At 40.1% G+C, this 18,908-nt stretch overlaps 1 protein-coding gene across 1 annotated transcript in view; it reads right to left on the bottom strand.

Moving 5' to 3' along the window:
* The window catches only part of LOC108679726 (glucose dehydrogenase [FAD, quinone]), a gene marked incomplete at its 5' end in the record, with an annotated part of 38,685 nt that extends 21,392 nt beyond the window's left edge, over window positions 1-17,293 (bottom strand). The window contains 6 exon segments of the mRNA XM_018168439.2: window positions 7,642-7,793; window positions 8,365-8,438; window positions 9,974-10,148; window positions 12,905-13,059; window positions 16,366-16,522; window positions 17,180-17,293. Of these exon segments, the coding sequence (XP_018023928.1) occupies window positions 7,642-7,793; window positions 8,365-8,438; window positions 9,974-10,148; window positions 12,905-13,059; window positions 16,366-16,522; window positions 17,180-17,224 (758 nt within the window).
* Between the last annotated feature and the right edge of the window lie 1,615 nt (window positions 17,294-18,908).

Below are 18,908 nucleotides of genomic sequence, written 5' to 3'. Positions count from 1 at the left end.
CATGCGTGGCGTGTCGTGAAGTCCGCGGTTAGACTCGAGTTATAAACGGTACGCGCTCGAGGAGGTCATAAATTACGCTATTTGGAATGTATACGTTTCGGTTCTAGACGGACGCTTGAAGCAGTAAGGCAGTGGAAATTTAAGTAGTAAAGTTACTACCGCAGCAGGGGCAGTTAGAGCAGTCAGATGCTAACATAGAAATGGAAGTTAGTAAAAGCAATCGTTTTTTTTGTCTTTCTCAGTTGAAATATAATGCGGATTTGGAAATTCGACCGAGCGGGAAGCTGAGACAAAGAGAAATTCAATTTATTGAACTGTAAAGCAGGAACGAGATTCGAAATTCTGAAGTGCAGGATAAGTGGAGAAGACACGGGAAAATGCAACAGGATTAAAAGAGCGCCCGATAACAGTTATTGTACGAAGTTTATGCGCTATAGGGAATTAAATAGGTAGGGAGGAAGTATATCTTTTTGGTAGCATGGGTCGATTAAGTAAGAATTATTCTGTGGAAAAATTTAGGAGGAATTATGAGGATAAGGATTACGAAGACGAGGGTTGCGATAAAGAAAATATAACGAGGAGTACAAATTACGTCCGGATGCGATGATAAAAATGCAAAAATGATTGAAAATAGGTGGGTTTTAAACGGCGATGAGCTGTGTGTTTAAACTCTGCAGGCCTGCACAATAGATGGAAACATCTAGCTAGCTACAGATCTCACATCGTGAAACTCTAAGTGCCGGGAGATTAAACGTTGTACTGAGGTGCTGCAGTTTAATTCGATATTGCCGAATTAAGGGATAGGGGGAGTTATGACGCCGCGAGGAAAATAACGCGATGATTGATGAGATTGCGATGATTAAGAGATGATGAATGATTAAACTGCGATGATAAATGCCGCGATAAATACTGTGATGATAATTAATGAGATAATGAAATTGTGCGATGACGAATGCCGCGATAATTGAGTGAGGATTAAAGAGATAATGAAAAAGCCGCGATGATGAATGCCGCGAGGATTATAAGAAGACGTAATGCTGCAGCTAAATATTTTTTTAAAGGGGATAAGACGAAAGTCTAATGGCCATCGTTACCGTCCATCTTACGATTAGTGATAGTTTTGTGGAGGAGCGATGCGAGTCGTAAAGTTACGGGACGCCATGATCGGAACGAATTTCTGCCTATTGCCTCTTTACACTAGACTTTTTCCTTGCGAGGGCACTCAAAGTTTGATATCTTTGGCCAGAGATATTGAACAAACGGATTCGCTGGATACAGTACTTTCTTACGAGGAAGCGAATTTGAGAAAGAACCAATTCGATGACGGTCGACCCTATAGATTGAAATAAAAATGAGATGTCGAGGATATAATCGGTACAGACGAGAAGGTGCGCGACAAAATAACTAGGATAGAAAATTTTTAAATTTTCGAATAACGTACGTAGCGACTTGTCACTATTGCCCGAGGGTCGGACGTTGGCCTAGATTATAATTGCGCCGAAAAATTACTGAAGATTAATAAGAAGTGATATGATAGGAAGGGAAGAAAGAAAGGAATAAATGTATCGCACTTTTACGAGGAGTAGGAAGTTAGGCTCGACCCGCTAAATTAATAGGCTATGCGGGAAGGACTGAGATCTAGTGCACAGTCGCTCAGTTCTGTACCTGTAGCCGAGAGGAGAATAAAATCACGGCTGATTAACAGCTGCTGACAGGCCAAGGAGCGATGAAAAGAAAAGTGTCTTCGCCGAGACAAATGAATCTGGACGATCGGAGCCTTGCGTTGGAATGAATAAGTGGGCAGTGGTTACAACGAAATGAAGAAAGAGTACGCAAGAGCAGATAGTGCATTCACTATCCGAATGCGAATTCTTCATAGGAGAATAAAAACATCCGTGAGTGCGGTTGCGAAGAGTGTCTATGAGCGAGCACCAGCGGAGGCAAATACGCAGTGTAAAACATTTTTTTTGCATGGTTGCATGGCCGAAAGGAAAATTGTTATATGGAATAATCTAGGAAATTCTTAAGTATGGCGGTTCAACATGTAGCATGGCGCGCACGAGTAGGTAGCGGAGTAGATAGCGCTGCGGCAACTACAGGGGAAAGGTTACCAAGGCAACCGTAGAAATTTCCACCCAACACGCGGAGTAGAAAACGATCGGTTAGGGTACCAGCGGAGAGGGTAATTTCAGAGAAAACGATAAGTGGCGCGCCGCAAGAGTTAGTTTAGTGACCCTAGGATTACTAGCGCTTACGCGCGCCGCAAGAGAAAACGGAGAGAGAGAGTAGCTTGAGGGGGGAGACTATTCAAGGGGTACGAACAACTAGCGAATGTATGTAACAATGATCGATTGATGGAGCATAGTAGAACTGATAGGATAAAAATTTAAATGTATGTGGAGGTCTAATTTAAAGGTTACGACATTGTTTAAATTGTACCGTGCCTTACCAAGAGATGTATTGCAGAAACGGGCCACTCCTGTGAGAGGCAAGACGATCGAGCAGCTCTGTGTACAGGAGAAGCGAAGGTGAGAGAAGCGAAGGTGAAAAGCGGAGTTCCGCAGGGCTCAGTGCTTGGACCGATCCTCTTCCTCATCCACATTGCCGATATTGACTCAGAACTCTAGTGACAAGCAACAGCATCTTGCATCAGCTGGCCCAAATGAGGGCAAATAGACGGAACACGTCCAACGTTACATCCGACGACGATTCGGAGACGGAGGACGACGAAGGTGGCGCATCAGCGTGACCTTGGACTACGACGTCCTAAACTCATCATAAGGTAAGGAGAGGACGGGTCCCACCCTCATAGAGGAAATTGTAAGGTACGGAGTCATGTGGTTGAAAAACGTCTCACTGGGTCATGGTAAGATAACCTAAGTTGTGAATAACTATATATAAGGATCTTTTTCTTTGTATTTGGGTTTAAAGTGTGACGATATCAAATATAAACTGAATGTAAGAATTTTTTTTGTTGTATGTTCACTGAAATAGGGATAATACTCTATCATAGATTCTTTTGTTAAAACAGTATGCCTGCCATGACCCAGGATGGGACTCGATCGTTTCATAATTACATAAACCAAAGTGATGTCGGCGCTGAAGAGTAGGCCTGATGTGGCCAGTCGCCGTTGCATTCACAGTGCTCAGTTAAAATCAAAGATGAGTTAAAGAAAACATGACCTCGTACCAAGGGACCCGGAGTCTCATTTAGTGCTAGCCGAAATTCCTGTAAAATCTCGCGGTAAAAAAAAAATTCAAGAGTCCTATCCCTGTGGGTGGCAAAAAATGTAAGGGAAACGTGTGCTTAACCCTCCTATTCCACATGTACCCCCAACAAACCGCGGACGGTGTGATGAGGTGGAAGAGAACTTTCGCCACGGACCGCCGCACTGCAGCATAAACTCACGACCGGGGCACGCTGAACCAGCAGGCACGAGCTCCATTTTTTTTCTTTCTTCTTCTTTCACCCCTCTTGTTACGTTAGGCTGCCTACAAGAGGCAATTATTTTTTCTTTCTTTTCTGTCTCTTCTTTCTTTCTCCTTCTAGGACCCTCGGAAGCGATAAAGGATACCAAGAGGAACAAGATAATAATTTGGAGTTATCAACGGAAGATATATAAAGTTTTTCTTTATGGACGATTACCAATACTGTGTCGTTAGGATGTCAATTAGGGTGGATTTCGAAATATTTTTTTTGTGTATTCTCATGTTTTTTTTGTTGTACGTGTCTCAAAATGTGATAAATTAGATATGTTTTTTTTTCGTCATTTCTTTTTATTACTTGTTGTGTATTGTGTATGAACATGAAACAATGGTGAGCGAGTATAGTTAGTGGAGCGTAATACCCTGGATAATATTTCTAAAATGTTTACGCTAAGTATTATTCTTTCTTTTTATGTGAAGAAAACCTTGTGGTAGGATGGTTAGTGCGGGATTTTTTTTCTCCTTCTTCTATCATTGTCACACTAGGGGTGTTGGAGAGAGAGTTGTTTCAAATGTGGTTATAGATTTTCATTTTTTTTGTGTACGAAAAATTAAATTTTTAGTTGAGCTAACTTCTCTGAGTGGGAAGATTCGTTTTTTTTATTTTTTTTTCTACGTGAACACAAAGGATACACGTTAAAATTTGTCTAGAATTCAGTGACGCGCGATTAAAGTGATGGAATAGTTTAGCAAAAGTTTACAAAACATTTCTTTAGTTGGAATTTGATTGTTCATGTCAGTAGAGTGACCTGCCTACTCGGACGTACCTCAACTCTGTGAAACATTATTTTTTTTTGCTGTAAATAATTTCTAACGAATAGTTTTTCCGTGATTTCGTATCTTTGTGAGATGTTTAGTAAGACATTTTATGCCAGTATTGTGACTGTAGGTAAATGTAGAAGTTGTCACATTTATTCAGACACTAAAAATTGCGCTAGACCACCGACTAATTGATATTAAGGAGGATTTTTCTGAGCATTTAACTGTGTATAAATTGTGTCGATAAATAATAGGGAACTGAATGGGTCAAACGAGTGCGGGTATCAATAGATATACCTATAGGATGTGACAACATAACAAGGAATTCCCAAAATAGAGGGCGATTAAATTGAAGAAGTATTGTGAAAGATTAAGATTGATAGAAGAAACTCCGTTTTTAATGCTGACATTCTTAGTTTTGCCGAAAATTTATTTTAGCCACTGTGTGAAATTTAGCCTTCCTCGATACTATGCCAGAATTTGTTTGAGAAGAACTTGTTCTTTCTCAGGCATTATAGTGATGGCAAAAAAATCATTACATTTGCGATGTATCTAAAAAAAATTAATGGCCGTATAGTGAGTGCAGTGAGTCTGATTCAATGTGGTGTTATACTGTAATACTAAGATGTTCTCATAGAAGTTCAAAGTGTTAAATTAATTGAGATAATTGGTAGAGATACTGCATAGTTTACGGTGTTCAGACGGGCAGCATTTTTTTTACTTGTGAAGTGATTTCTAGTGATTCGTCTAAACTATTTTTTGCACGGTATAGTGTCACGTCCATAAAATTATCGGTGGTTTGTGATTGCAATTTTTTTTTCTATTTGTCGAAATTATAATTGCGTTGTGATTGTTCTTTATATATGCGCAAAAATGGACATATTTTATTTAGGTTGTCTGCAATGTTTACTAGGATGTAAATGTGTATTTTCTTTTGTATTTTTTTTTTGTTTAACATTAATTATTATAAATCTTTTTTTTTGGGTTGCTCTGGGTTGAGGGGTAAAATTCAGGTGCTTAAGGTTGCCTATAGGTGACTAGGGTGTATGTGTTAATCATAGGATACTATCTCTCTTTATAATGCCATGTATAATAGGATATGCTTCTTAGGATATGGGTTAAGTAGATTAACGAAAGGGGAGTTGACGGGAACACATGTCGAGGGAAATTGCAGGTGATGGAAATGAGGGAATGCGAACTATTTAGATGAGAGTGAGGGATAGCCGGGTAGGAGTGGTAATGTAAAAGTGGTGAAGGTCGGAATATATACACCGATACAACTGGATCGCGTTATGAGGGTGTTTAGAATTGATTTGTGTAATCGAGGGTACTAGAATGAAAAAAAACATCGAAGCTTAGATTTTTTTTAGGGGGCAAAGGAGGATATGATTAGTATAGGAGAGTATAACTATAACCGTTAAAAGATTTATTAAAAAAACCGACGATGATTAGGAATAGGAATAAAGTATAAATAAGATAAGAATAGGGATTGGGGGTTAGAAGCGAATTTTGAATTAAGGGGTGTGGAGCTCGAGCCGTCTAGCGCGCATGCGCGAGACCGGGGAAGTATTTAAGGGGCGAGCGGGCCACCGCGAGCCAGTTCCGTATCGGCGTTAGTGGCGGTTAGAGCTACTGGGCGGCGTTCTACGACTTAGCCGAGAGCCAGACGCATTTGTGGAAACAGCTCCGCGGGTGCGAGAGATAGTGCTGCAAGTTAACCACGACGATTCAAGACGGACAACTAGTATCAACGGCCAAAAGCTACAACGCGAGCCTGGTTATACGCGCTCAGAGTGAGTTCCATCGAAGCAAAGTTCTACGAGTGTTCAAGCAGCAACCCTCCGCGTTAGACCGCAACGCCGAAGGAAATCAACGCCAAATCCAAGTATTGCCGGATTACGACGGATTGAGCCACCGGGGAGTCCTCCAGCGTATATTACGACATCTCTTCAGATAACACCACGATACCCTTCTGAAAACACCGACAGACAAAGCTCACCGAGAAGCAACGAACGCCGCAGCCAAGTATTGCCGGAGTGTGACCGAACGTGTCCCGGAGAAGTTGTCGACGCTCGCCTTCATTCCAGCCGGTGATGTACCCCTTTTTGGGATCGGGTGAAATAATATCCCCGTTTTAGCCCTCTTGATTTGTACTATTGGGAAGGTTAAATTATTAGCGTGCATTGTAGCCTTCTTTGGAAATTGCAAATACGGGTAGGCTAGGCCCAGAAATTTGTTGTCAATTTTTGCCGTGCCCAGCTCTGTATTAGGTGGGATTTGCTGTCTTTAAGTATATAAGAGTTGACATGCTTATTTGTATCCTTTCCCTTGTCAAGTCGTAGCTGCCAGCGTGAGAACTTTTTCACTGTGCCCCGGCCCTCGTGCAAAAACCTGACAGTAGGATAGCTAAAACCTGAACTAAAAATTCCACGGAGAGAAAAGTTAAAGGATTGACGTCATAACTGGAAATGGATGAATTTGTCGTAGGGTAAAATCGAAATAATTTACATCAAGGTACAACCCATAAATTAAACTAAAATAGGAAGGAAGTAGACATCTTCTTTTGAACATAAATCTTAATTATAATCATGTCTCAGGCTGAATGCCTGTGATTAAGTGCATGTATTCTGCCGTCATTACATTTAACCACAGAACTGAGGCTGAGCTGAGCCAGAATCTCCCTGTTGTGCCCGGGTTCGCTCAGTCAATATCACTGGATTCTAACTCCGTAGTCAATCCAGCCGTAGATAATTCCCACTACGCTTTTGACGAACAAAGGCTTGCGTTTGCATAGTCTCGATTGGTAGAAGATGCCTATTTTTGTGCTCATCCGTGATTAAATATGGAATTTCTTGACAGATAACATCGACCTGCTTTCTGCCTGAGCCCTTGTGGACCCACAACTACGTATGCTTTGAACACCTTTGCCTACCTTCTAAGGTGAATTACGTATGTTGGATTAGCTACGTTTTATTTATGTGCGTCGATGCAGTGCACGCACAACCCTCGTTGTTAATTAAGCGTCACGTTCAATGTGTCAACGACGCGAGATTTTTGATCGTGTTCTCAGAAGGAGAATAGAGCTCTACTCAGCCATAAATGACACCAAGACATTTCCGTGTTTTCGGTTACTATGAGGACGCAGCACCTGCGTTAGTCTGATATTTCAGCATGTAGAGGCTGAGTTAGAAGGTAGGAATTCTACAAACCAGTAATTATAATAATGAAAATGATGATAATAATACCTTAAATTTTCTTACTTACTTGAATGAAGGTTTGCGGTCTTTTATACAAACAATTGGAGAATAATGTTGATTCTACAAGATCTACTGTTCATTACTGTGCAAATGTACTATTCAGCGTACCCTAACAACATAATAGTAAAATCAAACCAACTTCAGTCTGGGCGTCACCACCCCCATGGGGTCGGAGTCTGGAGCCATCTTGCAGGTGCCGCACATGTGCATCCCAATGCGGCTCCAGCCACGCACGAAGCAGCGCCAGTAGTCGTCCGATTCGAACGCGAAATGCGCGCAGTCAGGAATCGGCTGAACAATCAACCAGAGCACTTATGCTGTAGTCGAGGTGAATGGCAGATTAAAGAATTCGTATTCATATTTCGTTTAGAGATCATAAAACTGCTCGAAGAAAAAATGCAAAAAAGTCCTGAAATACTTGAAGAAAAAATGTCTCAGGATAATTATTCAGGGTATTAAAAGTTTTTCATAACTTTCAAGTGGGCTATGTGATATTTTATTTTCTTTTTACTTGCTCTAGTCACAGAGGTATAGCATCTTTTAATACCTTGAATAATTATCCTGAGACAATTTTTTCTTTTTCTTCAAGCAGTTTTTTGATCTCTCAACGATATATAAACACGAATTCTTTAATATGGCATTGAAAAGCATGAAATCACGATATTCTGTTGATATGTGATATTTTTCGATACTCCTGGGTCTTGCTAGCGGAAAGAAAATCAGATTTTTTTATGCCCACTGAAGCTCCCGACAGTTAGAAGAATTTCCGTTATCTTTGGAAATGACTTCCAAATCATGCATTGGTTTTTTAGCACTCTAGAGATGTTTCTACATCGCGCTTGTCATGAATATGAAAGCTCACCTTTGTAATGGGTTCAGCGCCAAGAGCTTGCCGGAAGATCTTGGCATTTCCTAGCCTTCGAGAAACCTTGGCAGCTGCAAAAAATAATTTGACTCTCATAAACATGAATTTAATCAATTTTAATGTGTAATAAAAACATAAGGCACAAATGAGCTTCAAATGACAATAAGCAATATTTTTCCTGATCAGTTATAATTTTGCGCGCAGAAACTTGAATCTCAAATGAAATGTCACACAACAGTTCAGTCCTCCATCGATTATTTCTGTTTAACTGACTAAGCTGTGATACGATGAATTCATGTTAGCTGACTGATGGTGTTCAAAAAATACTTTTTTAGGTAAATGTTATTATACTGATATTTACGTAGTGCCTGGGCTTCGTCCATATTTCCAATGTGGGACAGATATTTAGGTCTTTTTATCACGTGTTTTATTGCTAATTGTCGGCGCTTGAAAGAACTTTCTAATTTGTGGTGCAGAAAGCTATTTTCTTACTTAAGCTCATCGGTTTTCGCCATCTTGAAAAAGTTTGAGCGGGCCAATATATTGTTGTAAGGGATTGCAATAGGACTCTAAAAATTTATCGTTTAGCGTCTTGATTCACCTTTGGCGTGAACTCGTTTAGATGCGCTTTGTATTTCGTCATTGTACGGGAATCCCACCACAGAGAAAGGCTCTAAAACGTGAGGCCGGAGTTAGAAGTGCTAGAGAAATACACGGTTTATTCATTTGTATTCTTGCATCCGTGATTTGTTTATCATCACAGTTATTTATTAAAAGTTTGGGGAAACCAAGATTTGTCTGCTTATTTATTGAGTGGACCTTAACATTGTTTTTCACTCATCACTTATAGGGAGTCGAGAAAAGATGGGAGTGCGAAGAATAGTTGAATTGGATACAATTTTCGTTCATGTCTATTATCAAGAAGGAGCGATTAATAGCATCCAATAAGCACAATGACCAAAAAATAACCAGAATTTACTCAAAGTTTAAAGCAGTCTTCGGACGTTATTTTTCTCTTTTATCGTAACACATTTACCATATTTTATAATGCAAAATTAAACGAAAGCCCTTATACGTTTCCCATGATACATCCTCTATAAGCGAAGGTTACGTTACATATTTGTAACTCTCAAATGTGACTTATTTTTGAAACTTGCGAAACTACCCAAGCGCGCTTTAGTGAATTAATAGATTACATTCAATCGTACCTAGACTTCGGAGCGCTGTAAATAACAGTAACTAAACTCGAGTCATCAGACCTTCAGATGTGATTGAAATTTATGAAAGTTTATGTCCCATCAGTCAAGGATTTAATTAAGACAAGAAGAAAATCTAGTAAAAATAGTTAAATCAGTGACTTGGAACATTCATAAGTGAATAAATCAGTTAAACTTGTTGCATTCCATTTTGCATTGTTTATTGTTAATATCTAAACGTATCTGCTTTGGATTAAAACGAAAAGTGGCTTCATGCAGAAAAAATGGAAAACGGACGAAAGCGTTATATTAAATAACATAAAAATATCATTTGTAAAACACTGTGGATCTACGAAATTTCGAGATTACGAAAACTATCGACGTAGTTACATTTTCTTGCTCACACGTACCTTTGACCATGAGCTCGACGTCGTCGGGGTGACTTAGTGAATTGTGGTCCAGGACGGGCGGGTCGAAAGGGTTCTTTGACATGAGGGTTACCGTCCCGACGCTCTTGGGTCTGGACAGCAACGGGCTCATAGAGAAACCATCTCTCCCGCTGATCGGTCGATAGTAATCATGTATCTGTAAATACAATTATGAATGTATTGTGCTTATAAAATACAGTGTTATGAACGACAAAACTTGTTAGAATTATATATTTAATTGAATCTGTATTTGTCTTAACTTTTCTGTAATTTTATTTAGCAATTAGCTCTTAATTTTTCTCTAGTTATTTGAATTTTTTGTCTGTGAATTAATTTTCGTGCCTCTAGTAAACTAAGCAAATGGTTCTTGCTAAAACACGTATCGTAAGGTGGGAATTTCGATCGGTTGTCTAATGTACGCTGTCATATTTAGTATGGGAGCGCAGCCGTGCACCACCAATAAGCCCAGAATCGAACGCCTTGGATCTCTCCGGACATCCACCAATCAGCCGTGATCCACCAATCAGCCTCCGGCCATGCATAAAACCTGCCGTGCACCACCAGACCGCATATCGAATATGACATCCTGAAATCGTTAAATTACGTAATTTACGTTCATTGTATCTGAGGTTAGGTTGCAGATAGCATAGTTGTTTAGTTACAAAATTCATCGTCCTTCGACGAGTGGCCGTTCGACCGAGGGCTGGTTCGACGCACGGCCTAGATAAAATTGTCCAGAAGTGTTGAAGGCTACGTTCCAGAAGGCAGAAATCATGATGGTCCATTACATCCAGGGCGTATACTTTCAAAGAAGTTAGGAGATCGTAAGTTCAACAGCCAATCACTGACGGCCTTTCAAGCAAAATACACCAATCATAGACAAGAAAATAGAGCGTAAGTACTTACGTTCACTTAGCGAGTTTTGAAAGTATGGCCCCAGAGGCAGTAGTGGTCTTCGGCAATCGACCCTTTAGCAGAGCTGGGCAGCGCTACTTTGAAATGTAGCGGCCGCTACCGCTACCGCTACATGCTCTAAATTTCGCGGTTGCTACCGCTACCGCTACACCCACTAGATTGTAGCGAGCGCTACTGCTACCGCTACAGTAAAATGTAGCGCCGCTACATTAGCCGCTACAACGGCCAAAATTATTGAAAATCTCTAAATATTTATTGTTCTGCTATTGGGATTTACTCATAAACATTTAAAGATAATAAAACATTTTCAAAACATATCAATGCAACTTTATTGCAGTTAACCTAACTGAACTAGTACGGGTTAGATACAGTAAATAAAAATTACAGTTATATTCATATTTTACCTTCCCTACATGGATGTCTACTTTAATCTACCAAACTCAAAAATAATCCACATATACATATAAAAAAGCAGTCTTTTATTTGTGTAGATATGTATACGTGGATTATTTTTGAGATTGGTAGATTAAAGTAGACAACCATGTAGGGAAGGTGAAACATAAAAATAACTAAGCAAACTGAAACATGAAAAAATACCTATAAGTGGTAACTGGTAACAACTTAACAGTAACAACTAACATGTTGACAGTAGTAACAGGCTGAGGTTGACAATATTACACGGAAATCGTACAGTTTTATTCTGTAATTTATGTTATGTATGTATCATGCTGGTTTTTAAATAATATTTAATACTATTAAGTAAAATCTAAAGGCTTTATCTATAAATGTAGCGATAGCGCTGTAGCGGCAAAACCTCGTATCGCTACTTAAATATGTAGCGGGCGCTACCTCTACAATTGCTTAAATGTAGCGCCGCTACCGCTACTGAAAATGTAGCGGCCGCTACAGGTAGCGTGCTACTGCCCACCTCTGCCCTTTAGTATGAATGTCTGAGTTTACGGTAGTTTTTCTCCGGTGTTTTAATTTATCCACAAGTACTACCAAAATATACGATCATAAAAGGCTTATGTGGAGTGGTCGAAGCGTATAAATTATAAAGCATATAAATTGCAGTAGTTTGTGCGCCACGACACGGACTGCCTGGGCGAAGTGGGCGAAGTTTCGGTATTACCAAAGTCTCCCACTACGTGAATATTTCACCGACATTCACCAGTTAGTGTGCAACGCATTGGTGCTGTGCTTCACATTCGCGCTTTTTTATGGCACTTCTTTTGAGCGCTCGTCCATTTTTCATGATGCCTGATTTTTGTGAGCAACATGCTGACAAATATTTTTTTTTTTCATGTGGAAAACAGAAGGGAATGCCACAGAAAGCCTACGAAGAGCGTATGGAGAACGCAAGTTTCATAATGGTTTTCATGCTTCAAAGAAGGGGAATTGTCAAATGACAACCAACCTCGTTCAGGTTGTCCTTCCACTTACCACAGTGACGATAATGTTGAGAAAATTAGGGACCTAATTCCTGAAGATCAACATACAAGTATTGACAAACTTGCGGAACTGTCCCAAGTGACGAACTTCACTCCATCAAATTCTAAATGAAGGTTTTTTGATAAATCAATAAATTTTTAAAGAATTGCTATTTTTTATTTTAACAATTTTTTTTTCGGGTCCCTTCCCGTAAATTGGTGCCTGAAACAAAATGCGAATCTGGGTTTTTGCGGCCACAACGCAATGTATTAACCACAATAAATTTAAATAAGTTAAGAAATAGTACAGATAAGTGAAGAAAAATGCAGATTCGATCAATCATGTTAGTCTAACAACGTGTGGTGATCATAACTTTAGTGTCATTCATAAACAGAATTGATAAAAAGTGGGAAACACATGCGATAAATTCTTACATTCTGAAGAGCCAACGTTCGCTAATGTTATTATGGTGAATGCAATATACTATATTCCATTATATTTTATTTTTCAGATTAAACCAATAAAAAGATTTATAACAAAAACATGGGAAATGATTATAAAACCTACCGATTGCTTGTAATATGAAAGAAAGGGGAGACCATAGTCTTGACCCAGCAGTCCATTTTCTTGGGTTATCAGAATGTCCGGAATATGGGGTTCCTCAGGACTGCCTACATTTAATTGGTACAGAGCACAAATTCCAACTGCAGTTGTCAACGGACCTGCAGCCAAAGAAAGTCACTTTAATGAAATAAGGTTTAACGTTAAAACTAAAATTTCGTATTTTTTGGCGGATATTTACTGTTGGGTCGTAAAATTTGTCGATTTAATCATGAAGAGATTCGATGATATGGTGTAAAATTTCCGCGATGTTAATAGTTGGACCGGAGGCAGAAATCACAATTTGAGTTCGGAAAACGTTCCATCGGTGGCAAAAATTGCACGAAAAGTTATTCATTTTTTTTGTAGTCATAACTTAGCTTGAAACAGGAGTAGCTTTAATGCCCATTTAAGAACGTTGAAAAAAAACGGAGATTTTGACTGACCTGAACCTTCAATAATATGCCGAAGACTTCAAAAATAAATTCACTGTTGACAGTAATTTAGTTCATGTATGGAACAATCATTTGAAAGCTGTTCATAATCTCATTTGAAATTCCAGGTTTATACTTAGATCGATGATAACCCATGCCAAGATGGAAAATTATGATAAGATGAAATTTACATAACTTAGTAAACTTCACGTTCACTGATTCTGGAGATGAACTACAAAAATCCCAACAAGTATTTTAATGTTTTGACCAGCTTGATGGTGGCAGTGTTACAAGGAATATGAGTAAACAACAGAAGTGCAACAGAGCAACTAGAAAGGATAAGGAGAAATTGAAATGAAGATGTGAAAGGTAAAAGGCCTTAACTGCATGATTAGGTTCGTTTGTATTATTTAAGAGCTGGAATAACGTCGGATTGTGGAGCTAATAACTCGACAGTGCCATGGTTGGTTTGATGAAGGACCGTGTTTATATAATGGAATGTTGCATTGTGCCTGTAGTATTTGTGAGAATACATCAAGTCGGACTAGTGTCGATAGTTGATGAATCGCAGGGCTGCATTTTAGACATTTATAATTCGGGAAGTAGTGTTTTTGATATTGTTTGTGGCGGTATTCGATGTAACTGAGAGATGTGAAAGAGGATCCAACAATTGCATGATATAAAATATGCTTTATGTTTGGTTGGAGTGGATGTAATATATGTTTTATGAGTAGATTTGTGGGGATAATGCTGTTGCCATGAATCTGAAAGCACTTGATCATAAAACCATTTAACATGAAACTTATATCATAAAACTATAAGCTTTTGTTTATGCATGGGTAATGAGTGTTATCAATGTAGTTGTCAGGTGTTTTTCGCATAATAAAGGGAATGATTTTGAACTCGATGGTGTTGGTCCAATTAGCCATTTGTTCTCGAATGTGTTTGTGATGTTCATTGCTTCTGTAACTCATACACCCTGAGGAAGGAGGCTGACTTGGAGAGGCCACCGCGAGAGAAGGGAAGTGAGCGAATGATGGGAGGGAGGCCAGAATAGCTGCAGCCTGCAAATGATGTTCCATAGAGAAGAGACGGTGAGGTCTTTGGGAAAGGACGGGCAGGAAAAAAGGTGTTCAGTGGAGTGGAGGAGATCCACAAACTTAGGAGAAGCTGAGTCTGGCAGAGAGCCCAACCATGAATGTGTAGGACGCAAGGTGGCTGCAAAAACTAGACTATAGCTGAGCGAGTTCAGAGCGGTAGGGGGCGAGAGAGCATGGCTCCCTTGGACGCAATTGGGGAAGATAGGGCGCCAGGTCCCTGCTACATCCCGCGGTCATCGCAGTTAGCGAGGGGATCACTCGGCAAAGGATAGCCTCTGGCCTCCCCATAGAAGCCCGCTGGCGGGCAGCCAACTGTCAATACGGGCGCCTCGAGATGATCGGAGCGTTGTAGCCTTCATGAGTCTTTCACCAGAAGAGGCGGAGACAATCGGTCTGAAGGATGGAAGGCGGTAGCAATGAACGGCGAGCAAGCGCAATTCAGGTGACTAGCCAAGGGAAGGACATCTGTTTCAGTTTGTAGGTAGTATATTGCAGTCATCTTGCGGCAGCGGTAAGCGAGCCTCAAAGGCAGAGTTCTGCACGACCTGTAGACTCGCGACAGCGTATCGGAAGGCAAGAAGATAAAAAATTGAAGCAGCATAGTTAAGGATTGGTCGTGTGATGGATTTGTAGGTATTGACTTCCTTCGAGAAACCACAGCAGGTGCCAGTTATAGGATATTCAGGACGCGTAAGGTGCTGGCTGCTTTAGAGGCTATTTCCTTGACGTGAGTTGGTATCCTAGTAAAGGGATATCCCAGGTTACTCCTAGGATTTTTGTCTTTTCCACCGCCAGGCGGAGACGGTGAACCAGGCGGAGATGCCGGACAGCAGCACCGTCAGGTCCTCCTTCGAGGTGTCTAGTCTGGGTGAAGTGATAAATATGGTGAGGTTATCTGCGTAAGAGGTGATGGTTGAGGTCGGGACCGGGCTTGAAGTGGTTGAAGATAGCTGGGGAGATGATGGACTCTTGAGGAGCTCTGTTGTTTATGCTCCTGAAAGGAGACCGGGATTGCAGGTAGAGGCAGGAACATGTAGCAACCGTCCTTACTTCTTGATTTGATCCGCTAAAGAAATCGATCACTTTTTGTTAACATGGTTAGATAAATTTTCTCCTGTTCAGTCATCACACGCTCTGTAACCGGAAACAATAAAACTGGATTGCCGTATTTCAACTAAGCATCTCTCTAAGCTTTGTGTATATCGTCAACTTCTGATAAGACAATAACTACAGTGATCTTTACAAACATAGCCAACGGATCAAGTTGAGGTGTAGGGTAGATTATGCAATCATGAATAACAGAAAAGAGTAGTCGACACTGTCGGAGGCTTTCTACGGGTCCATCGCGACTGCCACGTTGCGGGAAGGACACCGTCTAAAGTAGAAACCGGTTGCGATTTGATGCGAGATTGGGAGGAGAGTAGGGCTGTAGAGTAGCCGGGTTTGAAACTGCTTTGAGGTGACGGACTGAAACCTAGGGTCTCAGTCCGTCGATTTCATTCTCACTCATTTGGGGTTCGTCGTTTGTTTTCTTTCTCATTTCGAAGCTTTCATCTACAAAATAATTTGATGATTGTGTGTGTATCCTGTTCTGCCTACGTGATATTTCGTCTTTAATTTTTACCGGATTTTTTCTGCCAGTATGTTATCGCCTCGCACTCATGTAGATTCATAATGAGTACTTAGAACTTATCGTAGGTACTGGCAATGATAGCCGATTCAAAAAAGGGTCTTTCTACGCAAGAGAAATACAACTATACAACATAATCTAGGGGATGTCAACTGCAAAAGAATTTACGTGTTATCAAAAGTATAATTAGGATCATTATAAACCATTATAACAAGAGACTCGTGTAAGGGAGCTTCTGTGAACAGCCTTAGGTGGATTAATTACCTGATCTCCTTTCGAAATAGTTCAGAATGGCACTCGTCCCGACCCGTTCGAAAATGGAAGACGAAATGTTGGGATGAATGGTCCAACTTATTCCGCGGACATATAAGTGGTCTTGGTAATTTTGTCCAACTCCCGGCAGGTCGACTCGACTTTCAATCTGAACCGATTAGTAAAATATATACGTATATTTATTTAATTTTAAACATGAAAAAATTTAAACTCCTCCTGCTTCTTTATTTCGACTTCTTGCCCTTGAATAAAATAATCAAATTTAGCAATGGTAAGCTACGTCTTCTCCTGCTGACGCTCTATTTTATGTGTCGTCTCGAAAATTACGTTCAATGAAGCGTGCGATAGTGTTTCAAAATCCTCGGATACAGACAAAACTAAATTGATCTTTCAATCAGACCCTTTCCCATTTTAGTGCCCTAAAATTGATTGCTGCCAAATGTTTTTATTATTGCTATGCTTATTTATAGTTATATGCTGTTTTCAGTTCTATCCAGAGTTAATTTATTGTGATGTATTTTGTTATTTACTTGCGATTTCATGTTCTCATCATTGCTTCTTCTTAGCACTATTGTCTTGCATTAGAATTATATACTACATCTCATTCACAAACAAAGCTGAGCGAATGATGGGAGCACGGGAACACGCTGTTTTATTCCAGGAATTGAATTGTGGTATGGTAGTGCTCTCATATGTGAATTAAGAATAAGTGGTACAAAACAACGAATGTGGATATAAATTTAGATTCATCTAAATCCATCTAATCTAAAATTTGTTATCGCCTGTTCCTTCGGATTTTACTCACCCTCAGTTTTTCTAGGTGTTTTTTAGGCCCAATCCCCGACAGCATCAGCAGCTTGGGAGAATCACCTGCGCCCGCTGATAGTATAACTTCTCGCTTGGCGAACGCTCGTTTCACCTGATTATGGGTACAATTCGATATAAAATTAAAAAATTATAATGAAATATATCAATATAATTCTAAAATCCCTTAAGTTACGCGAAGGTTATACAAATTTTAGATGCAGCCGCGATCACATAACAATTCCCATTAAATGAAACCAAGAGCATAGTAAGACAAGAGCATAGTAAGACACTTCTTTGTGGATTCATGCAGGGTAATCGCTCATGTTCATTATTTTAAAAAAAGAAACTCATAAACGAGACCCAAGTGAAAATTATAGGGGGAGTACCGATTTTAATTATTGGTGCATATAGATGGAAATTATTGATGGAGCAATGACGGCGCATCGATGCGGCATCGATGTCGTGTGCAGCCACCAATTACCTGCCGATGGCCGCCCAACCGAAAAATTAATCTTCTACCAATAACTACCTCATGGCACCGATGACACATCGATGAGCCATCGATGGCCATCTCTATAATGAAGTTGAACAAAAATTTTGCATTCGTTTAAATGTAGAAGGAACAAATTATCAATGTACCGTAACACATAATTCGTGGGACATGGACTAAATGGACTGCTGGTAACAAACACGGCGGTCGAAGTGAAGCCTGTATACCGTTGAACCATCGGAGAGGTCTTAGCATGCTAGTCGCTTTGAGAGACTCACTGAAGTATAGCAAATACTATCTTCAAGTAACACAAGTAAATACACTGCCGTTACGATTAGATGTTTCCGTGAACCACTGTTTATTTGAACACGCTGTTTAATTCCAGTAAACGGGCACTGAAAAAATGTTTGTTTATCCGTAACGGACCACGGATCAGCTCAGAGTAACGGCTACGGTTAAATGCATGATAAGAATCGAAGTTATTTTTGAGATGAACGATTCGGAACATTTTCGCCAAGTATATTCTCTAGTAAAATAAATTGATATCACTCGATGATTTTGGAATGCTAGGCTTGAAATATATTCACCACTTCGTGTCACTTTTTCTCCCTACCCTCATCTAAAAAATTTTGCGTAGGAATGATACCAAGTCAACTTTACCAGAATTATATACCTAGAATCAACCTAATTATCAGACGCTATAAGAAAATTTCTTATGAATAAATATATTCCACTGTCACGGTCAGCCAAAGAAAACTGAATTTCATTCGTATCCCTTGCGTTATGAGGATATTTTTTGACCAGCAAACTACCTTGAAATCATAATTTCAAGCAGGACATGGCAGAGCTTAGAAAGAAAGAAAGCTCAACGCCGCGGCGCGCCTGATTAGGAATAGGAATAGGAATAAATTTTACATAAAATTAGGGATTGAGGTTAGACATAAACTCGAGATTTCGAGGGAGGAGCTCGGAACCGCCTAGCTAGAGCGCTGCGCGAGACCGGCGCAGTATTTAAGGGAGAGCGCGGGCCGACCGCGGGTAGTCACGTTCGGGTGTTCGAGGCAGTCAGACGTATCGTGGACGCAAGTGGTCGCAAGTATCGTGAGCCTCGAGTACCGTTCAGGGAGAACATTTTAACACGCCGTTTATCGCAAGTATCGTGAGCCTCGAAGTACTGTCAGAAGAGACCATTTAACACGCCGTGTCCTGCAACTATTTGAACACCACGTATCGACGA

The sequence above is a fragment of the Hyalella azteca genome, unplaced genomic scaffold, assembly GCF_000764305.2.
Source record: "Hyalella azteca isolate HAZT.00-mixed unplaced genomic scaffold, Hazt_2.0.2 contig8769, whole genome shotgun sequence".
Lineage (NCBI taxonomy): Eukaryota > Metazoa > Arthropoda > Malacostraca > Amphipoda > Hyalellidae > Hyalella > Hyalella azteca.
The sequence above is the reverse complement of the archived record's forward strand: the minus strand, read 5'-3'. Positions and strand labels throughout refer to the sequence as shown.